General features: G+C 33.6%; 1 protein-coding gene across 4 annotated transcripts in view; it reads left to right on the forward strand.

Annotated features, from left to right (window-relative positions):
- Positions 1–25,939, forward strand: part of TBC1D5 (TBC1 domain family member 5) — a 479,919-nt gene that overhangs the window by 177,230 nt on the left and 276,750 nt on the right. For all 4 annotated transcript variants that reach the window (XM_045856992.1, XM_045856988.1, XM_045856989.1 and 1 more), the window contains one exon: positions 6,374–6,505. In XM_045856992.1, the coding sequence (XP_045712948.1) occupies positions 6,409–6,505 (97 nt within the window). In that variant the 5' untranslated portion in view covers positions 6,374–6,408. The remainder of the gene's footprint in view (positions 1–6,373; positions 6,506–25,939) is intronic.

A 25,939-nucleotide genomic window follows, 5' to 3' on the forward strand; every position in this document is an offset into this window, starting at 1 on the left:
TGAGGCCACACTGTGGAGAACTTTTTCTTGACAACTTTAATGCTTCATAATGCTCTACTTTTCTCTTGGTTCATATGGTCCCAAGTGCCACTTTCTATGACTTTATAGCATTTGAATATTGAAAGCCCAAATATATTTTTATTTTGTCATATAAAATATTTAAGCTCACCTATAAAACTTTCATATGTTATAATCTACATATTTGTGATTAGGTATGTTGTTTATATGTCTAGTATTTTCATAGTAGATTGTTTACCTTAAACATCTTGTTCTGTTAGCCTGGAAATTGTAAGGATTAATTTTGTTTTAATTTTCTTAAAATTATTATGCTTAGTATGTAGACCATTATTGTAGTTCTGTACCTCTTTAACAGGCAACACTTCAGTAGCACAATTGTGTGGTTGGTAAAAATGAATTAGGGTTTCAGGATTTTACCAATGGGTGATATTTAATATTGAATGACATGTATTAAGACAAATGCTTTTATATATAATTTATTTGGCATTGTAAATGCATTTGTCTTGTGAGAAACAGAACCCCTGTTGTCAGATGAAGTATTCTGGAAAGGTTTGGAGTAAATAAATAATAAAACTACTTTGATATACAATCTAACCAATATTAAATATTAAGACTTTCAGATGATTGATTTTAATACTTAATTAACTTATTTAAAGTCTAGTGTAACCCTCTTGCATTAAAGATTGGCAGAATTTAAAAATGGGACTTGATTCTTTCTCTTTCTTTGTGTTTTCCCTCTTCCCTCCCTCTCTTCCTTCTTTTCCTTTCTGTCTCTTCCCTTTTCTTTCCTTTTCTTCCTCCTGTGTTCCCTCCTTCTTTCCCTTATAATTAAGACTTTAAAGCACCATTATTTCCACAATCAAATTTACTACTAGCTACTAGCATTTCTAAATAAAGTTTTGTCAATTCTATAATTCAGTTACTCCATCTCTTAATTATGAAAATATAGCTTCTATCAAAGTTTCTAGGTTTTATAGCTAAGATGTCATATTTTAGGTTATATACCATCATAGTAAATGCATGTTCCTGTAACAGATACTTATTCATGCTATATCATCTCCCCATTTTATAATAGTGCTTTGGAAAGGTTTATTTAAACTCCTTGATATGGTTTTCTTATAAGAGATATCTTTATGTAAAGTAATATTACTCTGTCATTTGTGTTAGACTTTAAGTTTACCATCAGTCAAGAATTTAAATGAATGAAGTATGCTTATATGAGCTGTGAATATGGATGTCTTTAGAAGACACAATTCAGAATGCTAATTTTATGCCTCTTTATTAGAAACAATGAAAGAATGAATACAAGCTGAAATACATAGAACTTCAGGTTCAGAAGGAATACATTTTTTTTTCCTAGAGGCTTTGATTATATGATGCCATTTTAAAAGATAAAATTCTATTCAACTAACATGTTTTGTCTGTACAATGCTAATTAAAATTTCACTTAGAAACTTGTATTGCTTCAGTTTACATAAAAAACAGTAGTTTTGCAATTTTATTTAATGTATATTAAAACTGTTTTCTAAGCTTTAGTGCTAAAAACTTACCTTTCATTAAATATTAACTGTTTCACAAGATTTCTTTTTCAGACAGATCACTTTTATCTTAAGATTAAAGCCCTGGCTGGCATAGCTCAGTGGATTGAGCACCGGCTGGGAACCAAAGTGTCCCAGGTTCAATTCCCAGCCAGGGTACATTCCTGGGTTGCAGGCCATAACCCCCAGCAACCGCACATTGATGAGACACTCTCTCTCTCTCTCTCTCTCTCTCTCTCTCTCTCTCTCTCTCTCTCTCCCCCCTTCCCTCCCTAAAAATAAAAATAAATAAAATCTTTAAAAAAAAAAGATTTAATACTACAAAAACCAAATTTGTGCAACCAGTACAACTGTCCTCTGGAGTAGCTTTGGATTTTAGATAGCAGTTCCAGCATAATATGCCAGTTCTGGTAACCAGGATAGCAGTGAGGCTGTGCTGCACAACCAGTTTTGAGGGGTTTTGTATTTTGAGTTCATGTGAAGCAGGAATTGTTATCCGTAGTAAGTGTAGCAAAGACAAGGATATTTCACTCCTCAAGTATTGAAAGGTATATTGCTGTGCTTTGTGAATTAGAAAAAATAAGTTTGCCTTTATTTTTAAAAATATTTTGAGTATCATTTTTTGTTACTCAGGGAAATTCTAGTGACAGTTTAGTGTTATCTAAGAAAACTGAAATCCATAAAGTATGGATTTGAGTATTTACATTTTGGTCATTATATTATATATTTTTCTCTTTATAAATCTACATTCTATATAGAGAAGTTTAAAGCATATCAGATATAGAAGTCTCAGTTTGTAATGTAAATATAAAATATAATTGTCTACTGTGAATTCAAAATGTTTATGCCATTTTGACTTTTATAGTGATTATATTGAAATTTGAGACAAATTCTTTAAATTTTTATTTGAATTTTTTTCAAATATTTTCATTTAGTCTAATATAGGTAAAATTTTTATTAGTAATAGTGATTAAAATAAATATTATATTCATTTGTTTAAAAATCTTTAATCTGCTTTGTCATAGTCAAATATTTTCACTTGTTGATATAGCTATAAAACACAAATTGGATAATTACTTCACGTTTAAAAACAACATTATATTGTGATTTTATAAGAATCACAATAGCAGTAATTAACACACTTTTTTATTTTAGGAAGCTAAAATAGCTCTTTGTACTTAAAACAACAAAAAAGCAAAGCAGCATCTACTTAGTAAGTTACTTTTGAACTAGATTATTATTTTAAATTCATAATTAAAAGAATATTGTCCACATTTTTTCATCAGGTTTCTTCATGTTATCTCTATTACTACTCAGCAAGTTGTCTTTATTTAAGTATAAAAGCATTTCATTGGTTCCCTTGTAATCTGTAGGCATAATCAATCAGAATATAGTAGATATCTGCATTGTACTTTGGTGTATTTGGTAAATTTTGTATTGTGGTTACTGGATTTACTGAAGAATTAGCTTTTTTTTTTTTAGAAATGTTTCTGCCACTTCTTTTTTTTTAAGATTTTATTTATTTATTTTTAGGGAGGGAAGGGAAGGGGGGAGAGAGAGAGACATCAATGTGCGGTTGCTGAGGGTTATGGCATGCAACCCAGGAATGTGCCCTGGCTGGGAATTGAACCTGGGACACTTTGGTTCCCAGCGCGCGCTCAATCCACTGAGCTACGCCAGCCAGCGCTGAATTAGCGATTTATAAAGAATTATTATTTAAGCTAAAATTAAATGATTTCTTGAACCTAACTTTCTCTAAGGATTCTAAAAAAAAATAAGTACCTTTGAGCATCCTACATGAATGTGCAAAAACATTATTATATTGTAGATTATTTTAGCTTTAGAAAGTTTTTTTGTATCCTTTCAAAAAATATTTTGCTATCAATTTGCTCATCATTTGTCTATTTTTCTTGGAATATATGAAGTCCCCTTAGTTGTATATTTTATGTATGTGAAGTTTGTAACAGTGAAAGAACACTATAAGAATAAATTAAGGTAATGATATGAATACATGCTATAGGAAATTAAAGAAATTTTAAGAAAATCTGGTATTTAACTTGGAATATGCATTTTCAAATGTTTGCTCTTGTATTTTTAAGAGTATAATAAAATATATAGAGGATATGAATCTTACATTAAATAGTTGTCCATGGGCCAGATACAATTTTGAAATGTGTTTTGTTTCATAAATTCTTTTTTCTTAAAATTCAAATGATTTGCCAACACTCATAAGGAAAGAGATTTCACAGGAAATTCTGATTTCTAGTTTGTCTTGGAAAAGTTGAAGCAGAATAAAGGATGTTCCGGTTATTCACAGACCCTGTCCTTTATACCCCGCTGTTTCGTAGCTTATCTACATGTGTTACTAATGGACTCAAATGTAGTGTAGGAGCCCAAAAATGTGAGCTCCGTAGTAAAATAGGGTGGGTTCATATTCAGGCTTCAACACCTCCTAGTTATGTGACTGTAGACAAATTACTTAGTCTCTCTATACCTCAGTTTTTGGTTAGATGAAAATGATGAAGATATGTCATAGCATTACTAAGAGGATGCATGATGAGTTTTTGTCAGCATGTTTATTCATCGTTTAGTAGATGTTAACTGTAAATAGTAAGGCTTCTCTTGCCTGACCCCGTTAAGCATCCGAGTTGGTGATCCTTACTTCTCCCTAGTAGAGAGGGCTTCAGCAGAGTTTCTCTGGTTCTATTTTGTGATATAACTGATCGTCTACATTTTGTTATTCTCTTCTAGATTATGTTCCCCAGAATTCCTTGTGTATAGTATTAAGTATAAAAAATTCAATTTAGTAAATTTGAGGATCAGTGTTACTCAATGATCCATGAGTCAGGCAGCATCCCATCTATCAGTAGAGAGGAGCTCCAAGCTGTACAAAAGTAGAAGCATTCTACAGGCAGAATGGGGAAAAGGGTAGATTGTTTCAGATTTCATTAATTTACCCATGGGGAACTGAAGGAGATTACTTATTGGGGATTACCTCACTGGTGCTGACCAGGTAATTCCAGGTTGACTGGTTAATGGTTACATTCCTGGGAGAAGCTGGAACTGCAGTTAAGTGAGGTATTAAATCTTGGTTTGCTGATGTGGGATTTAGCACAAGCGACTTCATTTTGTGCTAATGACACATTGGCTGCACTGTTTCTTCTTCAACAATTATAAGCATTTAGTATGTGTTGATTGATTTGCACACAAATACTGACAACCATCTAGTTTTATGCATTTAGGATTTACAGTTTTCCCTAGTGTTGCCTAACCCTCTGCTTCTGTCAGCGTAGCTAGAAAGTTCAAAAATAATTTAATTAAAAAATCTTTATGTAAATTGGAATTATTTATAGGAATAAGAATTAAGGAGGAAAATCTTCAAAACTATAAAAGAAAAAATAGGTGCTTATTTCTGTAATCTTGCCTTTGTAAACATATTACCAGAGACAGAAACCATAATGGAGGCATTGATGTATTTGAGCGCATGAAAATGAAAAAATTACTTAGGTTACAAAAATGCCACATACTTTGAAGACAAACACAGTCTGAAAAAAAAAAGTGTCCTATGAAAAATGTTTAATATAGTTAATATTTAAAAGCATGTTTAAAATCATGAAGCCAATCATAATAATAAACTCTGTCCACACAGGACAATACACAAATGTCAGAGGAAACATGTGAAGTCGTCAGTAACCTCACTAGGCACCAAGCAAATGCAGTATTAAAATTTGACTGTCGCTCTGGCCCGCATCCTCCCCAAAGGAATTACCCATTCCCATTGGTATGAAGGTCCATGAGAAATGAATTGTGTACAAGTATTTCTAGAGCAAAATTTGCCAAAAACACATCATGAGGACCCATGGACAAAGACAACAGGGGTAGGGGTGAGAGAATTGAATGTGGGAGCTGGGGGTGGGTAGGGCAGGGGAGAGTAATGGGGGGAAAATGTGGACAACTATAATTGAACAACAATAAAAATTGAAAAATATATATGTTTGGGTCCAACAATTACACTTACAAGAATTTATCCTAAGATAATAATGACGGATGTAGCACAGACATTTCTAAACTAATGAAGCTGTTTATATTGTTGAATAATTGAAAATATTCTAATTGTTTACTAATAAGGAACTGGTTACATAAATTGTTATAGCTATATAATGGAATACTAGGGATGCATCAGTAGTGATAATAGATTTTTATGACAAGGAAAACACAATAATTTATATAATCATTGTATTTAGCATGATGGAGCAAATTAAAAGAATATATATGTATATACTTTCCAGTTTATATATATGTATAAATATATGTTATGTATTTTATGTAAATATATATATTTTAATGCCCAGGAGAAAGGCAGAAAGGATATATAAGACAAACTGGAATGTTAACCATAGTACTTTGAGCTACTACAATTATGAATGATTTCAGTTTGCTATATTTTCTACATTTTGAAAGTTTCTGTTGTATAAATATTTATTATTTTGGCAGTGAAACAAAAAAATATTGCAAATGTAATAATAATTTAACTTAAGATTCAACTTTTTGCTCAGTTTACTGACAATGTGATTGAGCATTGAGGTAAAGGTTACCAACGAAGTTCCAGTTTGGAAAGAAATTGTTGACACGGAAATTTAATGTCACTTTTTCAATTCTTTGCATATGCTTCCAGTGTGTAGTGCCAGTCCCTGGAGCCTGTAGAAAATTTGTTAATGTCTGTAATGCTCATTTAATCATTTAGCCTTGTATTTATTCCCAGTCATGGCAGAAAGAAAGAATATTTATCATTTTTTTCTATATTCTTCATCACCCAGGTAATCACTTTTGCTGACACGGTCCAGTATTCACAATGTATCACTCCTTATCCGAAACTAGACATCCTCTGCAGCCAGAAGAGCAAGAAGTGGGTATTGACCCCTTGTCCAGTTACTCGAACAAGACAGGAGGTGAGTTTTGCGTGCAGACACATTCTTTGGTTACTGAGAACCTTAGCAGTTCCCGTTAGTTCTGCCTGCCTTAAGTGTGTAATTCTGTAAATGAAGCTAAGCAGGGCAACGTTAAAGAACATTTCCCTGGATAGAGCACTCTGAGGAATGAATACCACAAAACATCAACTTTTGTTTATAAACAAAAGCATTAGTCAGATGTTTAATGTGCTGTCATTTGTTTTTAAAAAAACCATACTTAATTACTTCAGCATAAGGATGTTGAAATGTGAAATGACTTTTGTCAAACTCCTTTTAAAGGAATTTAAGCTTTCTGGTGTTGATTTTACAGGGATTTCTTTTTCCTCCAGCAAATTGAGATTATTCTGGATTAAAAGACTGGCCTGATTCTCCTTTTAAAAAAACATAATTGAAATTTATGTTGTACTTTAAAAGATCTATGCTTTGAAATTTTTAAAAGATAGATTGTTAAAAGGTAAACTGTACTAAGGGCCTATCCCATAAAAATTTACGAAATGTGTTTGTATCAGAACTCTGTATTTTTCTCTCAGTATTAGTAATAATAATGTCATCTTAGAAGGAAATGAGTTTGTTAGAATTCTTGAAGCCTTATCCTTATTTTTAATGAATTTACTAAATGTTTGATAAAGTCAATTCATTGACTCATGAATCTCCTTGTTTTTCACTCATGAAATGCACTTATCAGATCAGGATTTCGTAATCCTGATCTATTTTAAAAGTCATAATTAGTCAAAGTAATTTATATGTGTTTTGGATACTTAAAATACAATTTTTGTTTCTATATTGATGTAAAGGTCTGCCATTAACTCATGTTTTGGGAATTTTTTAAATAATTGATTCCTTAAAATGGCCATTTCTTTAGTGTACAAGCTCTTGACTTTTTGGAGTGTGTCATTGAAAATAGTATAATTTGCCATACAACTTATTTTTCTGATTTTATTTTAATATTTGCTTTTATTTAAAAGGTCTCAAAAAGACTGCTTTTTAAGGTTTTGAAATATGAAAAATAAAATAAAAATTAGTATCTCATTTCAATTTCAGCATTTTTTTTCAGTTTCAGCATTTTAAAAATTTCAGTGGTAACAATACTATCTTCCCTAGTAATGTTTTTTCTTAAATGCAATATCTGTAAGAATCATTAATAATTAAGTCCAATTATTTTACAAATCCTTATATAAGGGGACATTATAAAAGTGAATATGTCTGTGTTGTACATATATAAAATAGTTTCACCAAAATTTTCTGGCTAAAATGCTTATCTTAGAGCATAGAGGGGTTTTTTTTAACTGCATGTTTTCCTCTGGTCTAGTTCATTAGATATTGAGGGTTTAAAAAAAACTGGTTAAAAATATTTTAAATTAATTTTGTCCTTTATTGTTGCAGGAAGGAGTAGTTACCTTTACTGAAAAGGTTTTTCGTTTATATCCTTGCCTAACATTTCTATGACATACAAAGTTATTAGGACTGAATTGATGTTTAAAAGTGCCATTAATTCATTTACCCCAAATGTTCATTAACAATGTAAATGTATGCTGATGTTCTATGAGACAAGGAAGTGACTAATGACTCTTCCAACTAACAACACTTAAAATGAATAGAAACTTTAGATAGCTAATCTTGAAGTAATCAAGACCCTCATTCAGCTTGGCATCTCTGTATGCTCTAAAACAGCTGTCAACTGTTAAAAATATATACAAAACACACATACGCACACGCACATGCAGAAAGAAAGATATGTAAATATCTAGTTCGTCAAAGCCATAAAGGTTACTAACCGTAGTGGTTTTGCACATTGTATATGTAAATATTTTATATAAAGCATCTATTTCATCTTTTTAGATTTCCCTTTTGCAGAAAAACGTGTGTTGCATTTTAATGGGATTGTCATACTGACTTGAAAAATCATCACCTTTCTAGTATGTTTGTTTATTTTAATATATGTCTTTCATGGGGCTCTTCCTGTATTTGAAGGCTTTTGCACATTTTCCCCACAAGGGAATTTGTGATGACTGGATGATTCATTTTCTAAGTAGTCAAACATTGGACTTCAATCAGTGGCTTCCCTGTGTAGGATTCCTGTGGGGGTTTTTTTTTTTTCCGTAATTCCAGTTATAGATTCCTTAAATAAACAACATTTCGATTTCTCAAATCTGAATATAAGCATGCACATAAAGAAACAGTACATTACTAAATTAAGTGATTTTGAGTATTCTGGAAAGCATTAGCAAAAATAGCCACATACATAGGAATGATAGAAAACTAGATATCATTGGTTTGTTCTCATGGGTGGTTGATAAAAGTAGGTGAGGTCAGAAAAAGAACTGTTTAGATATATACATGTAAAATCTTAGGGCATATATTCTATTTTAATTAAACTTTTGACTGCTTGAATCGCTTTTTCAAATAGAGAACAGCATAGCAAGTATGACATTTTCTCTGTGACATATTGAATTTGATTATATACATAAATTAAATTCCAAGATCTTTGAACAAAGGGTAGTAATTAATAATTGGCAAATTACCTGTAATTCAATTGAAACCATAAAAAAAGAAAAATGTTTAACTATTAATGATTCTTCATTCTTAATATGTAACTTAGTGATCAATTAAGTGAAAAAAGTAATCATTTTATTTTAAACGGAAAATAATGGCATTAGGAGTTAGGGACAGTTAACCTATTAATAAAACAACATTCCTGACATGACTAGTTGTTTTCACAAGCTTATAAGAAATTGGAATGTTGCTCATGGTGAGAGAACATTTTCCTCTATTGAGAATATTATTCTCTTTTGAGAATAGCGTTTTGTCACATATTGCCGGTGTTTTTAGCTTCAGTTTTATATGCCTTCTCACTTACAGCTTTTATAGTATTTAGATAATTACTGCTTAATGTAATGCCTTTTTATATAATATCTGTTTCAAAGCTTCCTTTCTGTCATCATGTATAAAATATTTAGTAACCTACTTTAAAAAATCTAAGATGTTCTGAATCTCCTGTCTATTCCATTTTTGCCGCTAGTAATCTTGCTTTTGTCTCAGTTTCTTTTTTTCCTGTTATAATATCATAGAGTTTTAGAACTGGAAGAGAGTGCTTGACTTTATTGATGCATGAATTGGCAATAGTTAGAATAGTTCATTGGAGTTTATATAATAAAAGTATGATCTCCTGTTATGATCTTTAGTACTGTTTTCCATGTAGTAGAAGTGGATTTAGATTTGAATAAAAGACATACTTGTTCTGCTGAAGATACCTGAAGATGGCCAAAGTAAAGGATGCTGTCTGAATCATTTTACTCACCTTAAACCCTTCCCTTGGTCTAATTGGCTGGAATCATCTTAGGGAGGAAAAAAATGTCCCTTTGCTGACTTACAGCTCTTCACTGGTTTTTATTGACTAACAATGAAATTCAAGCTTTTGACCATGACATTTATGGCTGTCTTGCTAAAGGTTTAAGAAAATAGACGCTTCCACTAGACAGAGTCATTGTTACTATGGCATTGTGCTTTTTGTAATCTCGCACGAATCCATAGTCTTGAATATGTTACTTTGTATTTCAACTAAACTAATTGTGTGCTTTATACTACACTGACGGAGTGAGCACTAGAGGAAAGAGTTATGGTTGTACTTGAAAAGTTAAAATCAGTGGAAGAGGAGTCCTGGGGTTCTGGAAAGTTGGAGGAGATACAGTTGAGAGCCAAGATGGAGTGATTTGTGGACAGACAGAGGGTCCTTATTTTCATTGTAATAATAGGAGGGAAGGGAAAGAGAAGGTGTTTAGGTACAGTAAGTTTATTAGTTCTGTGACAAAGAGTTCAATGAAATATCACTGATATTTTAATTTCTTCTTTTTATAAATTAGGGTGAGGTAATTTGCTGAAAGTGAATGATAAGATGGAGCATTTGGAGATTTGTGGAGATTGACAAGGTTAGATTGAGTTGATGAAGAACACACAGCCTTGGGAGCCAAGTTTAGTATAGACGTCCTAATTTATAGGCGATACCAGCTTGTAAACTTGAATGATTATGTCCAGTAGCATTCAGCATCTAGGATTTAGCTGCATGTGAAGCAGGCAGGGGTTTTTTCAGGAGAGTATAACAGGTACTTTAATAAGGAAGGAAGTTTGATGGTTTGAAAATATAAGGAAATTTGCTGTTATGCAGTGGCATTCTAAGAGGGCAGAGTAGAAAAATTTGGAAGGGATGCAGTCAGGGGAGATGAGGTATAGAGTAGTATGGTGATAAGGGTCATAAAGAGGACGTGGGAACAGTGCACTCATGTGTAGGTGTTTGGTAAGTACATTAATTCAGTGGAACATTGTGTAGTGGTAGCCAATAAATCAGCTCAATAACTTCGCTAGTAGAGTTTGAGTTTACTTTGATTTGGAATAGGTTTAGGTTTAAAGTCTTTTTTATTTTAAATACTTTGTTTTTTGGGAGCAGACTTAGATTCACAGTCAGATTAAGAGGAGAGTACAGATTTCCCATATACCCCCCACTCCCACACATGCACAGCCTCCCCCCTTATCCCCATCCCCCACCAGAGTGGTCCTTTTGTTAGAACTCATGAACCTACATTGACACATTATAATCACCCAAAAGTCCATAGTTTGCATTAGGATTCACCATTGGTATTGTACATTCTATGGTTTGGACATATGTATTAGGATGTATTCATTATTATAAATATCCTACAGAGTATTTTCACAAAATTCTCTGTGGTTTGCCAATTTTTCCTCTCATCCCCCTCCCTGTCCCTCAACCCCTGGCAACCACTAATTTTTTACTGTGTCCATAGTTTTGCAAGAAGTACTTTTTAATCAAAAATTCTTTCTAGCTATCAAGGAAAAGAGGCAATTTAGATAGATCAAAAGCTGTAAGTAAGGCTATAAAATAATCAAGGGAAACAGTAACTTTGTTGAAGATAAAGATTGTTAAATAAATGAGTGACTTGGAATATCTTAAACAATGGTAATAAAGATTTTTTAAAAAGATAAAATGTCTCCTTAAAAACAGATTTTAAGTGGTACGACAATAAGTAGAAGTAAAATCAAAGAGCAGTCAACATGCCATGCCAGTTCCTCTAAATTAAACTGTTCAAAAGAAAGTTGGAAATGAGAGACTTCGGTTTGAAAGGCAATCAGTCAGTTAGAGATTCGAGTCATTCTCCAGAAATCTAAAGAAAGAGAAAGGAGAGAGCTGAGGATTGATTTGTAGGAATTCTCCATGATTAGAAATTGGATGGAAGGAGCAGTATTTTTAAAATATTGGAGGAATAGTGAAAATAGGGGAAAGATGGATGGGTGCCAGAATTATAGAAGCTGTTAGAGATGAGAGCTTCCAGAAGGTCCAAAGTGGTCAGCGCTTCAAGGATTGCATGGGTTCAAGAGTGTCAAAGGAGACTGGTGTTTGGAAGAGTACTGATGACCTATTATATTAGTGGTTATGCCATTTTCAAAATACTAACTCACGCAAGTGGATGGGATTGAACTCAAAATCTGATTCAGAATTAACATAAGAAGATAGTGGTTAAAGATCAGTAATAAACATTTAAGTGAAGTGTGGGTGAAGCTTTGAGAATGCATTTTGCCCTAATGATATATCATTAATCTGAACTCACGATTAATCAGAGATCAAAATTTTTCATTCTTAACTTGTATTCTATGAGAATTGAAAATAAGTTGAATTAGTTTGCCATCACTATGCTTTTGCTATAAGGAGGGCTTGTATCGAATGGATGTTTTGAAATAAGAAATCATTTCTTCATATAATACTTGTACTTCACTCTGGAGTTTGTACTGTTCCTTGAACTTTCTGAGAAGGAATACCATATGAGCAATACAGGACATACAGAGGAAGAAACATTGTGTTAGTTTCGAGCTGTTTTTATTTGTACATTTTAGGAAAATCTGAATGTTTTAAATAGAAGAAATTAAGAAACTAGTAAATCATAAAAATTGTAATATCTCAAGTTACTTACTTCAAATGGTCATTTTCTTCTATTACATCTCCAGTATTAAAAATACAATTTACTTAAGACTTTGGAAGTGATCTGATATTCTGCCATTTGGTAATTATTGTATTCCTATAAATTATAGTAATTGTCTTTCCTGGACTTCCAGATCTATTTAGTTTTAGTCAGAAAAACCACCGAACTAGCCTTGATTTATCAATAACAGTGAGAATTTACTTTTACTTGCTCAAGTCATGTATAAGGCAATGTTTGTTTGGGCCAAATAATCAATTGATATTATGGGAATATGTATAGTTAAATAATACTTCTTCTCTTATTGTACATTCTCTCCTTCTTTCTTGTTCTTCCAAATGTGGAGAAACTTAATGCAGTAGGCTTCCTAGCATTTTTGTGTAGTGACAATTTTAATAGACTATAATTTTTAAAAAATATTTTATTTATTTATTTTTAGAGAGGGAAGGGAGGGAGAAAGAGAGAGGGAGAGAAACATCAATGTGCGGTTGCTGGGGGTCATGGCCTGAAACCTAGGCATGTACCCTGACTGGGAATTGAACCTACGACACTTTGGTTCGCAGCCTGCGCTCAATCCACTGAGCTATGCCAGCCAGGGCTAATAGACTATAATTTTGTCCAAGCTTACGCCTCTGATGTCATTCTGAATCTTTAATCAGTCTTGTGAATCGATCTGTTTTATTGAACCTAAAGATTTTCAGTCAGACATCTTGGCCTGATGGTTAAGAAATTTCAGTGATACTCAATAAATGAATAGAGATTATAGAGCCATATATATTTTATTATGCACAATAAGGCCTGTAGGCTATAGACCTGATGTTCATTCATTCAATCAAAAAATGTATTGATCATCTAGTATCCGGAGTTATACTGTTAAACAAGTAGATTAAGTGCTTTCTTTCAATGGAATTCATAGTTAATATGAGATAGTAAAAAAATGAAAAAGTACACAAGTATGAAAAAAATGAGATACTAATAAATACTAGGCAAAGAATTAAAATAAGGTAATGTTATGACGAGTGACTGGGTGAAAATTTAGATTTTCGTGGAAGAGCTCTCTGAGAAGATGATATATCAGCTAGATCCAAAGGAGAGGGGCCCAAGCATACAAAGATGGTGAGAGGGAGAAAGACAGACAGGCAGACAGAGAGAGAGATGGAAAGAAAGAAACACCAGTCCACAAAAAGGAAAGAGTTCATACAAGGAAAATACTAGGATAGGAATTGGCTTGTCATATTTGAGGAACTGAAGGAAGTCATTGTGGCTGAGGCACTATGGGTAACAGGGAAATGGCACAGTATGGGCCTGGGCAGGGGCCAGATTATGAGGATTTTGTAAATCAGGCTGAAGAGTATAAATTTTGTCCTAAAGAGAGAGAGTTAACAGTTTATATTGTGAATCTCTGTTGAATTTATAGTTTCTTCTCAAGAATGAGGGCTATAATGATTTTTTAATATATGTCCTTATATATCATTGATACTAGATACCTAATAAATAATCACTGATTTACACTGAGTTGTAGTATTTTAAAATTTATTTTCATGTTGCATTTATGTATACCAATCTTTGTTTCCTCCTTGTCAACATTTTAACTCTTCATACTGGTGAAATAATTACTAATTAATCTGATATAAAAGAATACCCTAAAGTTGTCCATTTATCAAAAGTTCAGTTACTTCTGTGTGGTCTGTTTTATGCCATTCTACCAATATTAAAATAGAACTAGTACTGCAGTCTGGGGAGACCTTTTCTGTTTGACCCATTGTGCGTGCATCTGTGTGAGACCTTCGATGGGGGTCATATAATCATTATTTTCCCTTTGCTGATGTAATGGAAAATTTGCTCCTCTAGGACATATTAGAACAATGTATTTAATGCTCTTCAATTTAATTTGCTAGTATCACAATTAATACAATTAAGGTCACTTGAAATGAAACTATTAACAAATTGAGTAATTTACTTTAACAATGTCAGTGTGTTCTCACAATTACATTTGCTTAATGAGTGTACAAGCTATTATTTAATAGCTTACTTCATATAGAAAAATGTAATAATGCATTCTTTACTCCTTGTAACAGAAAGAAAACTTTTAATGGACTGAATAATTTTGTGGAAAAGCTGCTAGATATGAAGTGATAGAACAGGAAGTACAAAGCCAGAAAGCTAAGCCTGTGAGAACATAAATAAAACAAATACTTTTCTTCATATTTACCAATACATGTTCTACTTATCATTTTGTAAATAGTATTAGAAACATGAATAGTTCTTAACTAAGAATTCACTTTAATAGCAAATGCAAAAACTCTTCCTCTAACCTCTGTTGAGATCAGGAGACCCCAGGGGGAAGAAATGGTTACATTTCTGTTTCTATATGTGCAGATTAAGCGGAAGGAGATGAATTGTCAACGAAGTAGTAATTAATAAGCTCTGCTGTTCTCTGTAAACATGAAAGCAAGATTTACTATCATGTAATCAAGAGGAGATTTTATGTGGAAGGGAGATAAATGCAATCTAGATAATGCAATACTCTAACTTTGAAAATTAGTTTGATAATTTTTTTGACTAATTTGATTGATTGACTTAAGTTTATATTGCTTTCAGCCCTTTTCTTTTTCCCCTTTGGTCATTGACAAAAATTTGTAAAGTTGCAAGTAAAAAAAAAGCAGGCATAGTAATAATTAGGTAATACATATATAAATGTAAAATGAGAGAAGCTTAGATAAACCACAGACTTTGAAATACTTACCACATCTTTCATTTCTATAAAGGAGTTTCATAGGAGTGTATTTAGTTTTTCAATACTGGGGTATGTTCATGCAACAAATTCCCAACTGTTTTTCATCGTGTATCCCAAACTCTTGAGTTCATTCCACCAGGTTGTTCGTAGATCAGAGGAGTCAAAGTTGGGTAATTTACTAGAAGAACAATTTACTTAGTAATACTAAAAAACTAGTTTAGGTACTTTCTTTAAATAGCATTTTGAGCTTAGCATGGGTAAACTACTACTTAGGTACTTATACTACAATAAGCATTTCTCAATTGGCCCTGATTCGATTTTTATTATATCTGGTCTCTCAATCCTATCTTGAGTTTTATTTATTTATTTTATCCTCCATCAAGGACATTTTTTTTCATTGCTTTTAGAGAGAGAGGAAGGGAAAGAGGAAGGGAGAGAAAGAAATATTGTTGTGATAAAGAAACATTGATTGGTTGTCTCCCGTATGCATTCTGACCAAGAATTGAACCCACAACCTTTCAGTTACGAGACAGTGCTCCAGCCAGCTGAGCCACAACAGCCTGGGCTCAATTCTGTTTTGAATTTTAAAATGATTTGTCTATAGATTCCTTAGCCTATCTTAGAGAAATTTAGAATAACCAGAACCTGATTTTTTAAATACTTGATTTTTAAAGTGTAATATATTCTATTTTATTTTTTAATCTTTTTTAACTGTTATTCTACTGCATTTGTTCCAATTTTCCCCCTTGCATTTTTTTGCCCATCCCACCACACTCCCATAGTCATTTCCCACACCGTTGCCCATATCCGTGGTTCATTCATACATGTTCTTTAACTCGGCCCTTCCCCTTCTTTCCACCATTATCTCCCTTCCCTCTCTCTCGGTCACTGTCAATCTATTCCATGTTCCCATGTCTGTAATTCTATTTTGTTCTTTAGTTGACTTTGTTCATTAGATTCCAGGTGAGATCATGTAGTATTTGTCTTTCACCACCTGGCTTATTTCACTTAGCATAATGCTCTCCAGTTCCATCTAAGGTGTTGCAAAAGGTAGGAGTTCTTTCTTTCTGCTGTGTAATATCCCATTGAGTAAATGTATCACAGTGATTTAATCCACTCATTTACACTTAAGTGTGGTGGACATTTAAGCTGTTTCCAGCACTTGGCTATTGTAAATAACACTGCTATAAACATTGGGGTGCACAGGTTCTTTTGAATTGTTGTTTCAGGGTTTTTAGAGTATATTCCCAACAGTGGAATTGCTGGGTCAAAAAAGCAGTTCCATTTTTAATTTTTTAGGTAATCCCCTACTGTTTTCCACAGTGCTATACCAGTCTGCATTCCCACCAACAGTGCACTAGGGTTCTCTTTTCTCCACAGCCTCGCCATCACTTAGTTTGTTGATTTATTAATGATGGCCATTCTGACCAATGTGAGGTGGTATCTCATTGGGGTTTTAATTTGCATGTTTCTGATGGCTAGTGATGTTGAGCATCTTTTCATACATCTATGGGCCCTCTGTATGTCTTCCTTGGAGAAGTGCCTATTCAGGTCCTTGGCCCATTTTTTAATTGGATTTTTTGTCTTCCTTGTGTGGAGTCAGATGAGTTCTTTATATATTTTGGAGATCAGACCCTTGTTCAAGGTATCATTGGCAAATATGTTCCCCCATATGGTTGGTTTCCTTTTCATTTTGGTGATAATTTCTTTAGCTGTACAGAAGGAGTTTAGTTTGATGTAGTCTCGTTTGTGTATTCTTTCCTTTATTTCCCTTGGCCTAGGGGATATATCAGCAGAAATATGTGGGAAATCTGAAATTTTCCTTCCTATGTTTTTGTCTAGGACTTTTATGGGGTCACAGTTTATATTTAAGTATTTTATCTATTTTGAGTTTATTCTAGTGTATGGTGTAACTTGATGGTCTAATTTCATTTTTTTCCATGTACCAATCCAGTTCTCCCAACACCATTTGTTGAAGAGGCCATCCTTACTTCGCTGTATGTTCATGCCCCATTTGTCAAACATTAATTGACCACAGAGACTTGGCTCTATCTTGGGGTTCTCTATTTTGTTCCATTGATCTGTGTGTCTGCTCTTATGGCAGTACCAGACTGCTCTCTCTCTGGAGGTCTCTCAGTTGGCGTTTGCCACTGCAGCTATGGGTGTGCTGCTGTGTGTGTGTGTGTGTGTGTGTGTGTGTGTGTGTGTGTGTGTGAAGCCTGGATCTCCCCAACTTTGTGTATCCAAGTAACTCCCAGCCCAAGTCTGGGGGTTCTCTGCACAGGAAGGAGAGGGAGCCACAAAGCTGTCATTTCTGACCGGTCTCTCTGCAGCTGCAGGTGCCACGCACAGGGTTTCCCCTACAGCATGTATAATCAATCTGCTTGCTGCCTGTTGTAAGCATCATGTTACTCCTTGGCTTCTGAACTTCGTATCAGCTAAGATTCCATTAAGTGTTCAGTTTATTTGTTGGAAGGTTCACTGAGTATTAGAGTTGGGAGCAAGAGCAAGTGGACTCAGCTTCCACCTACTTGGCCACCATCTTCCTCCAAAATGTAATATATTTTTAAAAGACATTGGTTTGTTTCATTAAAGAAGTCCAAATGTAAGAAGTAAATTGTTTTCTTTCAAATCTTGCCTATATGTGGTCTTCATTCTTAGCTCTTTTTATGTCTTGAGAGTAGGAAATTGCCTAAAACTTTTGAAATAGCATATATACCTTTAAAATGTTTAATTTATATCAGGTCTGATTGATTCAACTGCATGTCAGGTTTATGATATTTCAGAAGCATCTTCCCAAGCCTATACAATAGCCTGTGTTTTCTTGGATTAAGGGAAGTTTTACAGTAAGCTCTAAAAGGCTCTTACAGCCTGGTTCTAAGCATTTTTTTCAGTCACATTGCAGTGCAACTAGACAATATTTCACTTCTTAATCCCTGAACCTTTCCCCCATTCTCCCTCTTCTCCCTCCCAACCAATAACCCTCTATATGATCTCCATATCTATGATTCTGATCCTATTCTACTTATTAGCTTAGTTTTTTTAGATTCAATTGTTGATAGTTATGAATTTATTGCCATTTTAATGTTCATCATTTTGGTCTTCTTTTTCTAATATAATCCCCTTTAACATTTCATACAATAATGGCTTGGTGATGTTGAACTCCTTTAGTTTTACCTGGTCTGGGAAGCACTTTATCTGCCCTTGGATTCTAAATGATAGCTTTGCTGGATACAGTAATCTAGTTTGTAGGTCCCTGCTTTTCATCACTTTGAATACTTCTTGCCAATCCCTTCTAGCCTGCAGAGCTTCCTTTGGGAAATCAGCTGACAGTCTTGAGGAAACTCCTTTGTAGGTGACTATTTGCTTTTCTCTTGCTGCTTTTAAGATTCTTTAACATCTTTAACCTTTTGGCATTTTAATTATGATGTGTTTTGGTGTGGTCTTCTTTAGGTCCAACTTACTTGGGACTCAGTACTTCCTGGATTTGTATGTCTATTTCTTTCACCAAGTTTAGGGAAGTTTTCTTTCATTAATTTTTCAAGTAAGTTTTCAATTTCTTGCTCTTCCTATTCTTCTGGCACCTCTAAGATTCAGACATTGGTGCATTTGAGGATGTCCTAGAGGCTCCTCAGCCTATCCTCATCTTTTTTTTTTCTTTTTTTCTTCTTGATGTTCTGATTGAGTACTTTTTTCTTCTTTATGTTCCAAACCATTGGCTTGATTCTCAAGTTCATCCCATCCACTGTTGGTTCCCTGTAGATTTTTCTTTATTTCACTTAGTGTAGCCTTAATTTCTTTCCTTATGACTTTGTTATACTCAGTGAGTTCTCTGAGCATCCTGATCATCAGTGTTTTGAACTCTGCATCTGTTAGGTTGCTTATCTCCATTTTCAGTTTTTTTTTTCTCTGGAATTTTCTTCTTTTCCTTCATTTAGGCCATTTTTCTTTGTCTCCTCATTTTGGTAGCTTCCCTGTATTTGTTTCTGTGCATTAGGGAGAGCTGCTTTGATTCCCTGTCTTACCACTGTGGCCTGTTATAGAAAAGCACACCTGTAAGTTAAATGGGACAGAGCCTTAGGTAATCACCAGTGTGGGGCAAACTGTGTCACTGCTCTTTAGTTCTTTGTGGGGGAGTACTCAGAGAGGGGACAGGGCTGCTGCATGGCCTTGGTAGTTTTTCCCATGAGGAAGCTCTTTCCTGGCACTTGCCCCATTTCCAGTCACTTCAGTTTCTCCCTGTATGCAACACGTGCCTTTCCAGCAGTTACTCTCCTGCTCAATTCCAGAGGCAGGGGGTGAGGGGGAAGCCTGCATAAGTCCTAAGTCTGTTGTGGGCCCTTTAAGAGGAGTCTTCTGAGAATCCCACAGTTTTGCCACCCTAACTCCCACTGATTTTTACAGCCAGAAGTTACGGAGACTCTTCCTGGTGCTGGAATCCTGGGCTGTGTGGTCTGGGGCTAGGATACCTTGCTCCCAAGGTGTATCCCTCCTGATTTTTATCCAGCACACATGGATGTGAGACCACCCATTCCATGTCTCTACGGCTCTTCATCTCTCTGTGCTTCTCCACATCTCTGCCCCTCCTACCTGTCTGGATGAATGTGGTTTCTTTAAATCTTTGGTTGTCAGACTTCTGACAGCTTGATTTTCTGACAATTCTGGGTGTTATTTGTTTTGTATTCTAATTCTAAGTTTTGCTGTATTTGTGCAAGGAGGTGAGGAGTGTTTACCTACACCTCCGTCTTAACTGGAGGTGACAATAATGTTTTTATTCACAATTAATAGGTTGTAGGAATAATAGTATTATACTTTAAAACTTCTCAATGTTGATGTTATGCACTCTAATATGATTTTCAATTTTCATGTTGATTATATTTCTATTAAGTAATTTAACATTGTTGTTTAGATTCACTTTGCAAATGTGAAGAATTGAGTAAATTATTCTCTTGATTTTGCTAAGAAAATTCAAGTTAGGTTTATAGGGTACCTCTCCTTTCACTCTGTGGGTCCTGTGAATTCGCCCTGTGGAGGATGGCTTAGCCTACAATAGGGTATATACCTGGTATACCCATTAGCCTAATTTTTATGAAAGTCCATTCAGGATTCTTGGAGTAACAATGGTTGTTATCCAAAACAGGTTTTTGTCCAAATCTAAGTTAACTGCTAACTTAGTAACAAGTTAAAAAAAAAGTCATTATTCTTTTTCTTAGCTATTGAGTTTCTGATTAATTTGTTCCTGAAGTTTTAGTTCTATTGACAACATAGTAAACCGTTAAGTTTGTCTCAGTTATGACATCAGGAATGTAACAGGTTTCATAATGAGAAATAGTATATTACACACCATAGTGTGTTGAAATCCTTTGTTCATCTTTAAGGATGAGACATGAAATCGTCACAGCTTTACTTCCTTTCAGGGCAGTGGTCTGAACCGTGCCCAGCTTTTTATAGCTGTTATTGCTTCCCATCCTGTAACTTTCTCACACTTGGTTACTCTTCAGTTATGGTGCTTCATTCTCAGTAGTCTAGTATGGGATTCTCCTTTCTCCCACCCTAAACCTGGGCAGATGAAGCACAATAAAAAGGCAAGATGGGTAAAAAGTCATTGCTTTTTTTCTATCTGAAAGCAACTTTGTAGATAGATAAACTATGAGTGATTCACAAGTTAATATTAAGAATGAAAAGGATACTCTTTGATTGAGTCTTTTGATACTTTGCCAGTTATCTCTAATATCTTTGCCTAATAAGGCCTTTTACTGCAATCAGTTGTCTGATAGTTTTTGAGAAAAGCTTTTGAAGATAGTTATGACTGTTAAAGTCATCATATTCAGTCATTTATATTTAATAGTTAACGTAATTTTATCCTAACAATGTAATTGTATAGACCATAATGACCTATAGACAGTATTTATTTTTTGATCATTCAGAGGCTAAGTTATTTTTTGCAGCTGTCAGGCATAATACTTTAATAGTTCTTTAAGTACATTTAATTAATTGCTTGTTAACATTAACATCACAAGTAACTTAGTAACGAGTTAAAAATAAATCTTTTGTTAATCAAACTTCACACAAAAAATGCAGTAAATATTTGACACATTTTTTTACCTTCTACTTTTAATGAGTTCTGAAATTGTATGCACATCAATAAGACTTATTTTTATATTGCATTGAAAAACTCAGTGTAATAGTACAGTCTACTTATAAACAGACTAGAACAGAAACCCTAGTTGTGGATTAACCAATTAAATGTAAAGTTTTGAATTTTCTGTTCAAACAAAAAAAAAGTAATTGATTTGAGCCATTGTATATTATTGTCAAGATAAATATAAGTAAGCTCCATTTAAACCTTCTATATAGTCAAATGCATGGATGCAATTAGGATTGGAAATCTAAAGCCTAACAGGAACTCTTTCGAGGGAAATGTGGGCACTCTTAAGAATGCTTTTTAATGGCAATTCATGGAATTCATTTATACCAGCTTGCAATTCTTCATATAGTTATCTGATTTTAGAGATGACCATTAATGTTTAACCTCTCTCCAAAGAGTGAGAGTTGCTATTCTTACAAACATTTAGGAAAGGGACTGGGTTCAGATACCTGGCTTGAGTGATGAAAACACCAGTAAGCATTTACGTGGTTGGTAATTTCTTGCCACTAACACACATACACACACAGACAGGAAGGGGGGAGAAAGAAATTAGGGGTATATTTATGCACAATCTGGCCTTTTAACAAAGAAAAATAAGCCTATGTTTAGGCTGCCACTGCTACGAACAAAACAGCTGAGACTTTAATGAACACCATACTGAGGGCATGTAGGACATAAGGCGAATTAAGCAGGTTACAAACTGCACATCTTCTGTTTAGATACAAGAGATCTCCCCAACCCTGACAATTAGTTGTACTGACAAGCAAGCAGATAGACAGAAACAGGAGGAGATCATTTGTATCAATTTGAGAAATAGAACTAGTAATGAAACAAAATAGCTGCACAGATAGTCTCACTTTTACTTTAAAATTGTTCCTTTTCTATATTACTCCCCAAAATAAATACACACAGTTAAACAAAAGCTTCTTTTATTTGTTTGCAAATAAAGACCAAATTGTTTTTCTTTTTTTTTAAGCAAAGATTTTCTGGACACTCACAGGAATTTTAGTCTTTGTAACCTGACAGCTTTGTTTAAACATTGAATATTAGTTTCCTTTCATGAAAGTCTTTTCAAAGTATAGCAGTTCAGCTGTGAAAACCTGAATACATTAATGATGACAAAGAAGCTCCAGAATGAGCCAACATTTGTTTTGTTTTTTTACAACATTTCTTGATAAATTGCATACACAAAAGTGTTGTGAGGTTATTTTACATTTTCCCTATTTCTTTGCTTATAAATGTCTTTGTTTTTACTTTTTTTAGACACAGTATCTTATTACTACTTTAAATTATTTTAAAATAAAAATGACTATAAGAAGTTTTTTTTTAAAATAGGACTTAAAGGTACATTTTACAGGGAACATGTAATCATTGCTTTAGATGTACATGATTAAACATCAACATATATTCTTTATGTTTAGGCTTTGCATGATTTTTTTCAAAAGTAAACTTCTTCCAATTACTAGCCAGTTGTGTTCTGAAGGTGTCTATTTAAGAATCATGTACTTGGCATCATAAGTAATAAAAAGGTGAACAATTTGTAAGAACAAATTGAAATATTTTAATGTAGTAATTTTTTTTAAGAATTTTTGTTGGGCTATATCTGTCCTTCCTACATCAAACATACTGGTTTTTCTTTTTTCTTTTTAAAGGTCTTATTTATTTATTTTTAGAGAGAGGGGAAGAGAGGGAGAAAGAAAAGGAGAAAAACATAAGTGTGTGGTTGCCTCTCATGTGGCCCCCACTATGGACCTGGCGTGCAACCCAGGCATGTGCCTTGACTGGGAATCGAACTGGTGACCCTTTGGTTTTCAGCCCGTACTCAGTCCACTGAGTAACACCAGCCAGGTCTTAATGTAATAACTTTTTAAAGGATCACAGTATTTACTCAATATGGTCATTCTTGCAAAGAGTGGCATTGTCAATTTTTCTAAAATAAATGTTTCTCAAGTGAGAAATTTTAATTTTAAATTTTTTTTCTATTTACTATTTGAAAAAGATTTGAGGCACATTTTGAGTTATCATCAGTGAAGATTAGCTTTTCTTTTCTGACTTTTAAAGTTCTAACATGTTTTTTTCTATTCTGTTTACAAAATACTTTTTAGTAAAACCGTATCACAAAACTTTTGCAATTTTAGAATTATTTTATAAAAGGTTCTTTGTTGGGAATAAAAGGGAGAAAACCACTTGAACAATGATTAAAATAAAAAAATATAAAAAATAAAATAAAATAAAATTGATAAACAAGAAAAAAAAAGGTTCCTTGAACTACACTTTGATATATTCTATTTACAGATTGAAAATGTATTCCAATGGTATTTATCTGAGCTCAACAGCTAAAATGAGTTGTGTTGGCCAACTATATATGTTTGGTATATGCCAAGCAATATTTCATGTTTTTCATAAATAGTCTGTGAGTTAGCTTTTGCTGTATAACCTAAACCTAGTACATAAAACAATAAATATTTATTATTGCAAATGAGAAAAGGGCTGTGCTTTGCATACATGTCTGGGGGAGAGCAAGTCTCAGATGGCCTAGCTTATGTGTCTCATTGACTGACTGTTGAGTGAACTGAGAGAGTGACTGAGTTCTGTGTTTCGTCCCTCAGCAGGCCAGCCTGTGGTGGTTTGCATGGCAGTATAAGCATCCCAGGAAGACAAACAGGCTGCGATATTTCATAAGAGCTAGGCTTTGAACTGGCACTTTGTCGCATCTACCAAATTTTGTCGGCCATAGCAAGGGATGAACAGAGCCAGCCAAAGTTAGGTGGCAGCAAAGTTACATTTCCTTGTACTAGCAATGAATGAGCCAACAATAATTTAAAGTAACAATTCCATGCAATATTTAGGAACACATTGACAAAACAAGTAGAGAAAGTATACTGAAAAGTATAAAACATTACTGCCCAGAAAATATGAGTAAATGGAGAAAGAGCACTTGCGCATTCATGAATTTGAAATTTCATTGTTAACGATCCCACTACCTCTTGATATAAGGAACTAGAAAGCCCACATTGTAACAGATGTGTTTTCAAAAGGGGAATAATCAGAACCTTTTATAGCAGGGGTGTCAAACTCATTTTCACTAAGGGCCATATCAGCCTCATGGTTGCCTTCAAAGGGCTGAATGTAACTTCAACACCTTAACAGTTAAGGAGTAGTTACATTTATACAGTCCTGAAATTTTTTTGGCCCTTTGAAGGCAACTGTGAGGCCAATGTGGCCCCTGGTGAAAATGAGTTTGACACCCCTGTTTTATACCATCAGTTTGCCACAGATACTGAAATAAAAATGTAAATGAACAATTATGATGTGAGTACTTCATTAGCAAGAATCAGTCAGAAAGGATGACCTGATGGAAAACACAAAAGAATCACTGAAAACCTAAAATAATTGACTAAAAGATAATAGAATAGAGCTTAACAATGTTTGGCTAGTGGGAAATAAGCAAAACAATAGTTTTCCTAAACTTTTGGGATTACTGGATTAAAAATATATTACATATGACTAGAGCTGTGATAAGTCTTTTTGTAAGAACTTTAAACAAGTGTAATATAATTTTAATCAAATTTCCAGAGATATTCTTTGAATCTGAACATTATATTTCTATCATTTATTCAGAATTATAAGCTGGTTAAAAAGTCAATAAGAGAATATTGTGAAATTTTTGACAGCAGATTTGAAAACTAAGATGAAGTGGAAAATTTATTAAAACTGGCTGAAATAAGGATATTTCAATTCATTTTATGTAAATAGTTATTGCTCTATAAGGCTAAAGTATTTGTGTTGCTTTCTGAGTTGTATGTTGCACATATAAAACTATGGCTTGGTGAACTATTAGGACACATAGAAAGAATTTACTTAAAATCATAAAACTATTATTTGTTGAAATGATTTTTTTATAGAGGACATACAACCCTATATACAGCTGGATCACAAATACTAAAATATAAAGTAAGAAATAAAAAAATTCTTTGTGATTCTGTTTGATTTAATGGAACAATTACTTAATCATATCCCACAGAGAAAACACCGGTCCCCATTTGGGGAGAGATCATTTTTAACAAATAGAGACAATTTTACTCTAGTAAAAATCTTACAGATAATTGAGACATAGGGAATGTCATCAAATTCATACCACCTGACTAATGTAACCTTCACAACCATATCAGACAAGGACATTATGAGAAAATACAGGCAATCTTTATATGTGAACATAAACACAAATAAAATGTTAATAAACTAAATGCAGCAATGTGTATGTGGATAACACAGCTTACCAGCTTTTGTCTGTCCTGGGAATGCAATGTTTGCCCATTAGAAAGATCTTAAACATAATTCATTTTATTGACCAAGTAAAGTGGGAAAGTCATTTCAGTAGATATAGGGAAAACATTAAAAATTAAAATAACGGTGGTTTTAAAAAACCTCTTAGTAAACTGTGAATAAAAGATTTTCATAATAAGCAAAGGGACAGGTATAAAAAACTATAACAAAATCATCTTCAATGGTAGAATATTTAAAATATTCTCTTTTCAGGAACA

The sequence above is a fragment of the Phyllostomus hastatus genome, unplaced genomic scaffold (assembly GCF_019186645.2).
Source record: "Phyllostomus hastatus isolate PE091 unplaced genomic scaffold, TTU_PhHast_1.1 phas_scaffold_129, whole genome shotgun sequence".
Classification (NCBI taxonomy): Eukaryota; Metazoa; Chordata; class Mammalia; order Chiroptera; family Phyllostomidae; genus Phyllostomus; species Phyllostomus hastatus.